Consider the following 13945-nt stretch of genomic DNA (forward strand, 5'->3'; position numbering starts at 1 on the left):
ATGAACTTATTTTTGTGACAGTATTTAGAATTTTGCTTGGTTTTTTTTATTTAACAGCTCTTTAAATTTTTGTAAAGTAAAATTAGTGTTTTTTTTTATTTTTTCTTTGTTTTCCATAAATATTTTAAGTGTATGGTTGCATTTGTAAGATTTTTATTTTTAAATGATTTTTTATGATTTGCCAATCTTTTTCTAAAAAATTTTGTTAAATAAAAAAGTCCTGTGCCTAATTGATACTTTAAAATTTATATTTTTTAAAATAAAAATTGTTGCTGTGAAATTAAATTTTCACTTATTAATTTTAGGTTTCAATCCCATCATGCACGTCTGGCGTTCAGCCAATAGAAGAAAAGCGTATCACTATTGATCCTCAGATGACAGAGACTATTACATTCAAAATGATGACTTCCACAGATAAAAAAGCAGCACATGATTGCACAAGTATGAACATGGGGATTTTTTTATATTTAATACAATGTGTATTGATGCATATTCCATAAAATATCTATTGCTGCATATAGTTTTATAATTTATGCAATGTGTCGTCATCTGTTGTGGCATTTAATTTTATAAATGTAGTTTTAAAATTATTACTTTATTTAGTTGTTTTTTTTGTTTCTTTCATTATGTTTTGCTTTTAATAAACATTATTGGTACTTTTTTTTAATAGTTTACAAAAAATTATTTTCCTTAAATCTGTTAAGAATAATATAATAATTATAGTAAAAATTTTAAATAAAAAGTATAGTTTTTTGTTTATTTATTTTTAAAACAAAATATTTTTAAATACACTTTCATTATTTGTAAATTTATATTTTATTATGATCAAATTCCTTGTTTTATTATTTATTTTTCTTAAATGTTTTTAGTTAATTTATATGATTCAAAAAACATGTTGCTTCAAAGTCGCAATTTTACATTTTCTACAAAAGCACCATGTGTTTGTGAAGTACAATCTTGCAAATGTGATGTAAGTTTCAAAAAGTTTTGTACAAATACGTTGCTTTAATGTATTGTTTTCTATGACCTAATCCTAATTTCTATGATCTTAAGTTTATCAAAAGTTATATATTATATGAGTGTTTTTTTCTTTCATGCTGAACCAATGATCCAACTTGATGTTTCTTTACTTTTAAATAGTTTCTTTACTTCAGTAAATGTTTAGTTTTAAAAATTTTTGTCTTTTTTTATGATTTTTAAATTCTATTCATAATTTAGTTATTTAAATTCAAATGTTTATGCTAGAATATGTTGATCTAAAAATTCAAAAGAAAAGACAAATACAATATTTTTCATAATTAATATTAATATTACATAGTGACAAGTAATCTTATTCTTTTAGTGCATCAATTGAAATGTCAATAATATATATCCTAAATAATTTTTTTGAAGTAGGTTAAATCTAACAAAAAGCATTTAATTGGTGCAAAATTAAATAGCAAGTTGAAAATTGTTTGGGATTATTGAGATTTTAATTGAGGCACCACAAGTTATATGAGGTACCTTGCCTTGAGGTGTTCTATTATTTGCTTGTATTTTTTATTTTTTAACTAGTTTACTGCCAACAAAGCTGTAAGCAACCACTATTTAAGTTGAGAATTATTAGAAAACAAAGAACCTTGTTAAAGTACAAAAAAGATGTTTGACAAAAGACTTAAAAAAACTGTAAATTTTATTAGTTGAGAAACATGAAGATAGTAGAGAATTCTAAAGTATTAATGTGAGAGAAAAAAACAGATAGGTAAATAAATTTTTTTAGAGCATAAAGAGACAGATACAGTATAAAGATGCAACTTTGTTGAATGAGAAGTCAAGCAAAATTATGTTTTGTTTGATGGAACAAAAGATGACAGCTCATTTGAGCAACAACCATGATAGTATTTGTAGATAGATAAGTAGCTACAACCTTTAATGATAAAGCAGATCCAACAACATTTACAATACATTTTTGTAACTTTGCTAGCAGTGAAAAGGTATCATTAGAAGAACCAGCTCAAATATGAAAACATTATTCCATACATGGACAAAGAAGAGATTTGTTGAGGATAATGAAATTATATGAATGGGAATAAAAAAAAATAAACTCTATAAAGAGAGGCATCCTTAACAGATGTTAAATTTGCAATGGGTATCGGTAGTAAATGATGATCCTAGAAAAAAGTAGAGGACATGATAAGAGTTTTGTATTTATGAATATAGGAATGTCAACAATGTTGCAATAGTTGTTTGCATTTTTTATTTACTGCAAACAACTTTTGGAGTTTTGTTGGAGTTAAAATTCAAAAGCTACTGCAAGCCCCAAGCTGTAACAGAAATAAGCGCTGATTCAAGATTGGCAGGCTGTTCGAAGCAATCAACAAGTCTTTATTTTTTAATTGCTGCGAAACCTTGGGGTACCATAGAAGTTACTGGAATCAAAGAAGAGTGTTGGACTAAGAAAATAACTTAAAAACTATGTTTAATAAAAACCATTTATAAAAATGGTTCAATAATTTAAAAAACTTTCTCAGATAAACCATATGAGCATTCTAGACTTTGTTAAAAGTCTTTGTCAAAAACAATAGCCCTTGCTTTGCTGCTGATATCTGCAACTTTTTTGTCGTAACAGTTAATCACTCAGCTGTAGAATGAGAATTTCGAAATTTTATTGAATGTCAGAGAGGCTAAGTTAATAAACTTAAGATAAGACTCTAGAAGTTTTGTAAAAATCCAAAGATTTTTGTTTTGTAAAGATTCAAGACTAATTGGATGATAGTTAGAGGTGTCAGAGTGTTTTTTAGATTTTTTAAAAATTGAAAACACAGGTAGACCAAGAAGTTTGCAGCACCCAAAGTCAATCTTCCCTACCCACCAAACTTGCAAGTTCTCCTATTTGTTACACCTTCTGTTTCGCAATTTCTTGCAAATACAGTTTGGTTTCAACAATCATGCTGGTTTACATCATTTACAACAAGATGAAACTGTAGGTTCTTCAAAATATTTGACAATTGTAGAGAACTATGTCTAAATGGTTAAGAATTAGAAAGTTTGATATTTTTATGCAATTATTTATGTATGTATAGTAACTGTTGTAATTACCCTTATGTTCTCTAATTTAGCTTGTCTTTTTTCTGGAGATGAGGTTGTTAAATAGCAAATATTTCAATTATATAGCATATTTCAATTGAAGTTTCAAAATTTTAAGAAGTTTTTTTTAAAGCTTTTTCTATTTTCAGAATAAATAAAACTTAATAATGTCAGTGTGAACCTAGTAGAATGTTTATTTTCAGAATAAAACAAAACTTATAAATACAAGTGTGAACCCAGTTAGTGTGGCCAATGGTCAAAAAAAAACCTTGAAAATTTGGAAAAGTCCTGGAATATGATGTCCTAGAAAAACACCCCTTTTAGCAATAATTCCTGGAATTCCTGAAAGTTTTTTCTGAAATAGTTCAATATTTTGTTATCATGTTTTTATTTTTTACAGAGTTATTATTATTTTGCAGAGATTTATATTGAACTTGTAATTATGTATTTTCTATAATGCAAAAAATTTTGAATTAGCTATTGCCTAGTTACCCTGCAAGTAGAATATATATTTTCAGAATAAAGAAAACTTATAAATACCAGTGTGAATCTAGTGGAATATTTATTTTTAGAATAAAGAAAACTTATAAATATCGGTATGAATCTAATAGAATGTTTATTTTCAGAATAAAGAAAATTTATAAATACCAGTGTGAACCTAAAAATGGCTTGATAAGTATTTATATCTAAAATTTTAATTCTTTTGTTTATTATTTTTGTTTTACTGGCACATATAAAAATTTATTTCAAATCTTTTTTTAAGTATTGTTTAAACATTAAAATATTGACAAGTTTGGTTTGGAACAATGTTTACATCAAAAACCATCAGTATCTTATACAATATTTTATAACAAAAATTATCCTTATTGTAACTGACTGGTACAGTTTCAATAAGGAATAGTTTAAGCTTTGGTGCTCATTATGTTTTTGTTTTTGTTTTGTTGCACACAACTATAAAAAATAAAATAGCATATAAAAAAACTAAGTTACACCATTTTAAAATTAAGCAGGCATAGGTACATTCATAGTGACTACTTATTTATTTATCTTATTGTTAGCGTTTTTTAGAACTCAGCCTACCAATGAATGAACATTTTTGTAAATAAAGATGCATTAAGAAGAATATTAACAAGAAGATTGTTGATTTATTGCTGTTTTTTGCAAATGCCTGGCACTAATTTTTCCATTTTTGTCTTCTCAAAGAAATGAAGGTGATTCATTTTTCAAATAAAAAAAAGTTGTTAATCCAAATAAAACTACTCTTAACCCAGGTTCACTATCTACTTTAAATCTTCCAGTTAAAGTTTTCATTGTCATGACTTAATATATATTTATTCTTAAAACATAAGCATATGCTTCTTCTATATATCTAAAGAAATCAAATTTTTCTTTTTATAACAAATAATGCAATTAATTACTTACGGAATTACATAAGGAATTGCTTATAAAATCTTAAAAAAGCTAATGAAAAAAGGTTGAAAAAGCTAACAAAAACTTGAATAGGATGAAATGCTTGAAACGCCTTTTTGAAATTAAGATGGATGATATCAACATTGTTCCTAAGTATGAAATTTATATTGAAGATAGCCTCTCATTTACTATTTATATACTTTAATAGGTTCTGCCAGATAATCATGATGTTAAAATTAATTGCGTTATATGAGAGCTGACTGTATATGTATGCATGTATGTATGTTTATATTTATGTATATATGTGTGAAGATTATATATATATATATATATATATATATATATATATATATATATATATATATATATATATATATATATATATATATATTCTTGTACAAAAAGAGTAAATTCAAAAAGAATAAATTCAACAAACCTTTCCAAGTCCTTTCTTACAACATGAAATGAATTTTCATTTAAAAAGATTTTTAATACAACTGTTTCAAACTTTATTTCAACTTTTTATCATATATAATATATGCAGGTATTAAAGATAAATTAATTAGTTCTTATGGATATTTTCTTTATCTTACTTAAACAATTTGAATATATTATTAGTTTTTCTTTACCATTAAAACAAACTGAACGTGTCCAAGCTTTTTCATTTGAAGTTAAAATATATATTTTCTAAAAATAGTGATAAATTACTTAATCCAGCTAAATTTAAAAGTTAGGGTAAAACCACCTATATATGACCACCACCAAATCCTGGTCACTTTTCAAAGAAGTTTATTGCCTTTAATATTTAGTTTGTGGCTTTCCAAATTTTTAAAAATGAAAATATAACCCAACTTTTATCTTTGGAACCTCAGTTTGTTGCATGAGATTAATGCAACGTTATTTTATCTAAGTTTGAAATATATACTAAATTTGTATATACTATGGCAAATATTCTGACCTCGAAAACAAAAATTGTAAAAAAACGTTTTGCTGATTTAATTTTTTAATAGCAATTATAAAAGTCAATTATAAAATGCAATTATAAAAGTCAATTGCAATAGTTTATTTTAGTAATAAAAATATTTTACTTTGATTTGAAATAAAAATTACTTTGTTTGGTAGTGTTTATGTTGTCACTGTTGTTGTTTTTGTTACCCATAAATAATGGCCTAATCATGGTCACATGTCAACATATTCTTGGCCATGAATAAGGTCTAGTTATAATATAAATTTGATTAGAATAAAAATTTAAGTTTTAATTATAAAGTTGAATCAAATTTTTATTATCTATATTGTTTATTCAATTTTTTTATTTTCATGCTAAAATATTATATATATGCTATTATATCATAGCAATTGAATGTTAAATATAGCAAATTTATGTTTTTATTTGTTTAAGATATTTGCTAACTTGAAAACATTAAAGCGTTGTGAAGCATTTCAAAATCTATTGTTTGTTTAGCTGTTAAAAAAAGAATTAAATTTACAAAAGTAAAAATTTATGCAGAACATATTTTTTAAACTCGCAACAATAAATTTGTTCTGTTTTTTGTTTAAATATTAAAGTATTGTCGCTTTGTTAAAAAGTCAATCAGAACTTTTTAATTTCTTTTGTAAAAGGTAATGGCCAGGAATAAGTTTGCAATGGCCATGTTTTGGTTCTCCGACCATGATTTGGTGTTTTTTAGACCTTGCTGTATTTGCGCTAAAAGTTGTCAAAAATTGTTAAACTTGTCAAAATTATATCTAAAGAAGTTTTTAAGAGTTTAGAAATATTTTTTCATGAACTTAAGCCATTCGCAGTAATATATGACGCAGTTTAAAATTAAGTGTTCAGGAATTGGTAGTTTTACTCAAGGTCTAAGAGGAAATTTGTTTCAATTAAAAAAAAACAGTTCTGAATTTGTCATTTTATTATGTCAAAGGTGTTTATGAAACTACAAAATCTGACCACAAAGAGGTTTTTAACCATAAAATTGTCAATGAATTAAATATAAAGGTTAAAAATTTTTCTGATCATGAACAGTTTGTTACAATTTTATTTGATTAAATGAAAGTTCATAAAAATTTGGTTTAGAATAAGTATTATGGTGATCTTATCCAATTTGTTGATATAGGTGACACTAATATTAACTATGCAACTTTGAGTAAGGTTGTTGTTCTTGTTTTTTTTGTAAGAGGTATTATAAATCCTTTTAAATATAGTCTTACAAACTTTTGTCAAAACAAACATTCAAGTAATTTAGTTATTCCCTTTTTTTAAAGGCTGTCAGTATTTTAGAACTTTTCTACTATCTTAAAGTAATTACTACTAAAAGTGATAGTGCCTTGTGTAATCACAAATTTTTTCTATACTTTTTAATGTGACAAAGAAAGCAAGATATTAAAAAATGTAGTTAATTTTTTTAAATATCTTGCTTACCTATCTCATCAAAAATAAATTTGCTGATGTTTATCAATTTCAAAACTTTAAAAACTGCTTGAAATTGCCTTTTTATTTCATATAAAGGAAGGTATATGCGAAATAACTACATTTTGTGGAATCACAAATCATGTTTATTTTATCAATCTCTAAACTGTTGCCTTTACACTTGCCCGAATCTCTTCTTAGAACACATTAAGATAAGTCCTTATCCCAAAATGAATGACCTTAGTATTTAGTTCATGTGTTAGCAATATCTTGAAGATATTTGGTCCTCTAAAATTGCTGAATATTATTAAATGTTAAATAATTTTTTCAATTGCATCAAGATGAAAATACTGTAGATTGCACAAGTTGTAAATGCCTATTTACACACACCACCCAGATATATACAATTTATCAAGTCTCAGAGGTCTTTGAAGTTAAAATTTACTAAGCCTGTTGTTGCTTGTCCTTGATTATTTCCAGAAAAAAAATCTTCAAGAATGGATCATGTAAAGACCCTAACCATAGTTGTGTTACTTCTTTTGTAATGGATATGTAGAACAAGCCTGATTTGAAGAACTCTATTTTCTGGAGTTGCTGTCAGGTAACAAATAAAGTTAATTTTTTATGTAAATAAATAATTAAATCAACAAACAAACAAATATCTAAATGCCAACATAAATACAAAATAAACAATAGTTTGGTAATAAATAAATTTCAAATAATTTATTTTTATTATTATTAATAATATTAAGAAATATGATTGTAGCTCTAAACTAAGGTTTGTAAACTGATCCATCTAAGAGATCAATTCTGGTATTCCAGCATTGGTATTAAGATACAGAAAGATTTCATTCAGGAGAGCAGCAAATTCTTTTAAACTTTTATGGGGAAGTTTAAGGAGAAGATTGGTTTTGTTCCCAGGAGGTCAAAGCAGAGGACATTTTTAGACCTCTGAGATTTTTCTAGACTAGAAAGAGACTAGGAAAATGTATTTCTTTAGAGGTAGACAAAGAATTTGAAAAATTTGTCTAAAATGGGCCCTTGTTTTTAAGATTCTACATGGTAGACAAGTTAACTTCAAGTTATTGCATTTAAGTCATCATTTGAAATAAAGGACCACTAGTCAAAAATCTGATATGCTCTTCTTATCAGCATGCAGTGACATGCTTTGTATTTAACAAGACCAGTTAGCTATGCTGGCCTTAGCTGATGTTAACAATAAGGATTAGAAGATGTTGGAAAAGCTGGTCAAGTGTGATAATCCTGAGTAGTTTCGTATGGGGAAGCTATCAAATTTTAGCAGATCAAGGAAACTTTTTGAGCTGGTAGAATTCCAGAGCTGGATCTTGTTTGAGAAGTGGAGATCAAAGGAGATACCAGTCTAGCATTTGATACATTTAAAAGCTTTTTTAAATTTTATGAATCTGTCAATGACTGCACTGAAAAAAATATCAGGCTAATTCAGAACTTTTATAGAGGCTACAAGTTGAACGATATGAAAAAGGATGGTGGTTGCCAGAGACAACAGAAAGAAGCTAAAAATGGACCAGATAAATTCAACCTGACATTTCGATGTTTAATGACATTTCGATGTTTAAAACAATGTTTAATTTTTCAAACTAAAAGTATATATTTTCAATACAGTTCTAATAAAATACAATTTTTTTTAATGAAGTTTTACAGATATTTCATCAACAGAAACAAAAAAAATATTTGTTTTGCATTTTAAAAGGTTGTTGTTTTTTTTTTGGAATGGGATAAGCTTTATAGGTTGTTTTTTTTTTGGGACACCTCAGTACATATATATGAAATGTTTTGCACACAGAATAGCACTTTCTCCATTGCATAGTATTAGTTTTAATTATAAGTTAGGTGATTGTATTCTAGATTGGTCATCTAACCCAAAAGATCTTGGAGTAATTATGGACTCCCGCCAAAACTACAAAAAACACATTGCCAGAGTCATTCATGTAGCAAATACTAGAGCGTACCTAATCATAAAATGCTTTAAAACTCGCAATCCTATTATATTAGTACGTGCATTTACCACTTATATAAGACCAATTCTTGAATATTGCTCTCCAGTTTGGTCGCCACACCAAACTATGTTAATTAAATCTATTGAAAATATTCAAAAACGATTCACAAAAAAATTGCTAATATTAGTTGTTTAAGCTATTCTAGCCGTTTACAGTTGCTTGGTTTGGATTCTCTGGAACTCAGACGTTTAAAACATGATTTAGTCATATGTTTCAAAATTATGCATAATTTGGTTTGCATAGATAAAAACTTGTTTTTTGAAATTAACAATAATAATTATACCCGCGGTCATACTTTTAGGATTCGAAAGCAACGATGTCAACTCGACATTCGCAAATATTGTTTTTCTCAACGAGTCGTAAATATCTGGAATAATCTGACTTCAGAAGCTGTAAATGCTGATAACATTTGTATTTTTAAAAATAAAATCGTGCAGTTTCGATAAACATTGTGTCTATAAAGTAAATGAATGAAATCTTGAATGTTTCTATTACAAACTATATTTGTTCCTATGTACTTTGTTTTCTTATTTAAGGGCATATTGTCAGTGTCTATTTATTGGACCTGTATGTCCTTTAGAACATGTATTTTTTTTTTTTTTTAAACTTCTAATAAATCTTTATTTATTTATATGTCGTGCAACGTTTTTTCACTTTGTTTAGTGTTTTTACTTTATTACTTAGAGTGTTTATTTAATTATTTAGTGCTCCGAAGGTGGTGGCGTAAAATGTGTGCAAGCTGAAGGAAAGTTTATAGATAATCCAAACCTCTTTGTACCACAATCCACAGGTTTTTTTGACAAGCTGTGGAGTAGTATAAAGTCCTTTCCCTCTATTATAGGTAACTTTTTTAGTGGAATATTTGGCTCTTTATTCGGAAATCTGGTTCAGTATGCAATTTTTGCAGCAATAGCACTGGTTGTAATATGTTTGTGTTGCAATTGTGGCGGTTTTAGATTGCTCAAAAGATTCATTCCTAAATTCAATAAAAAAGGGTCGGTTAGACTTTATACTACTTTTTTGTTGTTCGTTGTTAATTTTTCTTTTTTTTTTTTTTTTTTTTTTTGTGTTTGTTAGTTTTTCTTTTTAAGAAAGTCTGGGGAAAAAAGTCTGTCTTATTCCTGTAATTTATATTTAGATATAAACATCTTAAACTAAAAAGATACCAAGAACAAATATATAAGCCAAAAGAGATTACTAATGGAATTCCAACTACAGCCATGCAAAGTATTACACACGTACCTAATATGCCTATACCGTCAAATACTTAATGCGCTTACTCCATCATATGTAAATACAAACGTATTATCCGATAAAAGTTAAAAATTATTAACCTTAAAGCTCTCTAAAAACGAGGTTTAATACCTTCTAACAAGAATTATTCATCAAATGTTACCTTACAGTTATAAATGAGGTCAATAACTAGTGTCTTAAAATTTAAAAAGTGTCATCTAAATGTATAAATATTTTAATTAGTTTTTACGTTTTATCATGGAAAGGAGTGTTGTAACTTGAATTCTTATTTTTTGTTTTGTTTTTATAATTTATAAAATATTTCTGTATTTTTTTAAAGTTATCAAAGTTATTAAGTCAGTTTTAAACTCGTTTTTAAATTTTACAAATTACTTCATTATTAGCAAGCAACCAAATTAGTTAATTAGTGAATTTTTTATACAATAAAATTACATCAACACGGTATTAAAAATAAGTTTTATATATATATAAGTATTATTAAATAGAAGTTATATGTAAATAATATTGAAAATTATCAAATATATGTATTTATTCGTCAATAAAAAAAATTTTAAAATTGTAGTTCATAAAGAAAATTTTACATGAGCTTGGCTAGAAGAAGACAAACTTAGTCATAGTCTAATTGCTTAGCCCTGAGGATAGCTTCAACGGAAGGGAAGATCCCTTAGTCTCCTCTAAATCATTTATATCAGCGCATAATAGTTCAAAACTAAAATTTATTTAAGCAAAATTCAAAATAACTAAAATCGAATCTGGAGAGTTTTCATGAACAACATGAGGGGCGGATGAATTTGAATTTTTAAATAATTTGCAATTTTTTCAACCTTTGAAATCCAAAATCGTTTTTAAGTAATAATATTACTGACAAAAAACCGTTTTATAAATACAAAGGCGCTATTAAAAATATTTAATTGAAATGTTACGTTATTTGTCTAAAATTAGTAAGCAAATAGGGGTGAAAGAAAAGAGAATTAATTAAAGATAAAACGTTATAGTTAATGTGTTATGGTTTAGTTTGTTTGCTATGGTTATTTTTTTCTTTTTCTCCAATTACATTGAGGAGAAGTCCTACATAACAAGTTTTACAAATTGCATAAAAAATGCTTGTTATTAGGGTCAAATCACCTGTCACTTGAGCATAGGATTTGCCAAGGATTTAAAATCTCAGAAAGTGTCCACATTTGTCAGCATATATATATATATATATATATATATATATATATATATATATATATATATATATATATATATATATATATGTTTAAGTTAATTGTTTCAGTCCAACCTTTGAAAATTTATTTGCTTTAATAAATATAAGAGACATGCAGTCAATTCAGACACTTCATATTTAGTGGGATAAACTTTTACCTTAAATATATATTTTTTTTAATTTTATTCATTATTTGAAAATATTTTTCATAATCAATGTTGATTAGTGCTACGGGAATTTGTGCTAGTAAGTTCTTAAGTTAAAGTTACAACACTCCTAATATAAGTTATAATTCCACCTTTTGTTATAATTTCACCTTTTTAGTTTTTCTTTCAGATGATAACAATTTGTAATTAGGAATTTCTAAACTTGAATTTAGCGTAATAGTTTTTTATATATATTAGATGATATTTTGTCTAATTTGCGTAGTTTAAGAAGTTAGATAAAAAAAAATTATTTTTTACTAATATATCTTCTTTACTTTGATCTTATAATTCATAAATTTACTTTGATCTTATAAAAAAAAACAGTTAAGTATTGAATAGTTTTAGGTTCTGTACTTATTATTCGGCTACTTCAATAAAAATTATAGGATCATTCCATGTTAGGTGGTCCAGAGGTCCCCACCCCAGTGGGTAGCATCGGACGTCTGTGAGACGTCTGACGGGCGTTCCCCAGACGATGCGTGCCCACTGGGATGCGACGAAATCTCGCACTTTGATATACTTTTTTTATGAGTTGTTAAACTTTTTTCATAAAGATTGCAAAATTTTTAGAACATAATGTTTATTATTTTAGGTTTTATAGCTCATATTGCCTGGATGGAAATGGATGGAAGAAATGGTGATTATGAAAAAAAATTTAATTAAATAATAAGTTCGAACTTCAAAATAATAACAGCAAGAAAAGATAAAATAATAACAGCAAGAAAAGACAAAATAATAACAGCAAGAATAGACAAAATGGTTGGTGAAATATACAATAACAAGTATAAAATAAATATATTAAGTGAAGTAGTTGTGGAACGAGCGTACCGAGTCGGTGCAGTTAAAAATAATAAAACACCAAGATTAATCGCGTTAAAGCTTTTGAATTATCAAGGTAAAAATAAAATATTAAGCTCAGTAAATAAACTTAAAGGTATCATGCAGAATAAATTCAAGTTTAGAAATTCCTAATTACAAATTGTTATCATCTGAAAGAAAAACTAAAAAGGTGAAATTATAACAAAAAGTGGAATTATAACTTATATTAGGAATGATCAAGTTACCAATATTAAGAGATGACCTTTCAATCTCAGATGCCGATAGTGAAGTTTTTACCATTGAAATAACTAGCAACAAATCAAAAAACATACTGGTTTTCACATGTTACCGACCACATGGTGAATTTAATGAAGGTTATTTATTAAAATTTTCCAATCATTTGAAACAAATTTTTATAAAAAAAAAACAATGAGCAAAAAAAATATTGTGTATTGGATTATATATAGATTGCTTACAATATAATAAACATGTCAATACTAAACTTTTTTTTTGACGACATGTTTCAACATTACATCTTCCCAATTATTGACAAATCAACCTGAGTAACTCTAACTTCAGTCACTGCAATAGACAATATATTAACTAATTCAATCTTTGATATTTCTCTGAAGGCAGGAACAATAAAGATATATCTGGTCATTTTACTATTTTCTTCTCCTTGACACAAGATATAAATTCTATTAATAGTTCTAAAATTAAAATTTATAAAAAGAAAATCAACAAACTTGCTTTTCAAAAATTTAAAGACTCACTGTCGGCAAAAAAGTGTAAAAAGGTACACCACGAATGCAACCTTGGGCACATCAACTCTGTTTATAATAACTTTAAAAATATTTTCCTAAAAAAACAATAATATGCATTTCCCAATTAAAGAAAAATATATAAAATGTCTTTGGATCACCAAAGGTATTAAAAAGTTCTCAAAAAAAAAAATTATATCAAATACTTAAAAAATAGAAATAAGGCAGATCTAAATGTTTACAAACAGTATAAAAACTTGTTTGAAAAAATCAAAAAAAATACCCAGAAAAACAATTACTCAAATAAAATAAAAAACTCAAATGGTGAAATTAAGAAAACTTGGGATATCATGAAAGAAACAATTGGGATTAAAAACTGCAAAATAAATAGTTTACCTACTCATATTGATAATAAAGAGTATGACAATAATAATGCAATTTCAGAAAAATTTTAAAGTTTTTTTTTACATAGGCCCAAATCTGGCTTCAAAAGTTCATTCTTCTATTAAATCATTTGAAACTTATCTAACTTGTGTCAACAACGAATTAATATTTAAAGAGCAAAAAATTGATAAACTCGAAAACGCAATAAACTCTTTTAAAAGAATTAAGTCTCCAGGTATAGATGGTATTTGAAGTAATATTGTTGTTAATGCCTTTTCAGAAATACCGAAACCTATTTTCGAAATATTCAAATCATCAATTAAAACTGGAACTGTACCAGATAAATTAAAAGTAGCTAAAATAGTACCTATTTTTAAACCAGGTGA

At 26.3% G+C, this 13945-nt stretch overlaps 1 protein-coding gene across 3 annotated transcripts in view; it reads left to right on the forward strand.

The window, feature by feature from the left end:
• LOC101240634 (hapless 2) overlaps positions 1-10523 on the forward strand; it is a 100887-nt gene extending 90364 nt beyond the window's left edge. Inside the window, exons 12-15 of one of the 3 annotated variants that reach the window (XM_065804970.1) lie at positions 306-441; positions 870-970; positions 9631-9920; positions 10064-10523. In XM_065804970.1, the coding sequence (XP_065661042.1) occupies positions 306-441; positions 870-970; positions 9631-9920; positions 10064-10196 (660 nt within the window). In that variant the 3' untranslated portion in view covers positions 10197-10523. The remainder of the gene's footprint in view (positions 1-305; positions 442-869; positions 971-9630; positions 9921-10063) is intronic. The other 2 variants (XM_065804971.1, XM_065804969.1) reach the window with 2 other exon arrangements.
• Positions 10524-13945: the final 3422 nt, after the last annotated feature.

The sequence above is a fragment of the Hydra vulgaris genome, chromosome 09 (assembly GCF_038396675.1).
Source record: "Hydra vulgaris chromosome 09, alternate assembly HydraT2T_AEP".
NCBI lineage: Eukaryota > Metazoa > Cnidaria > Hydrozoa > Anthoathecata > Hydridae > Hydra > Hydra vulgaris.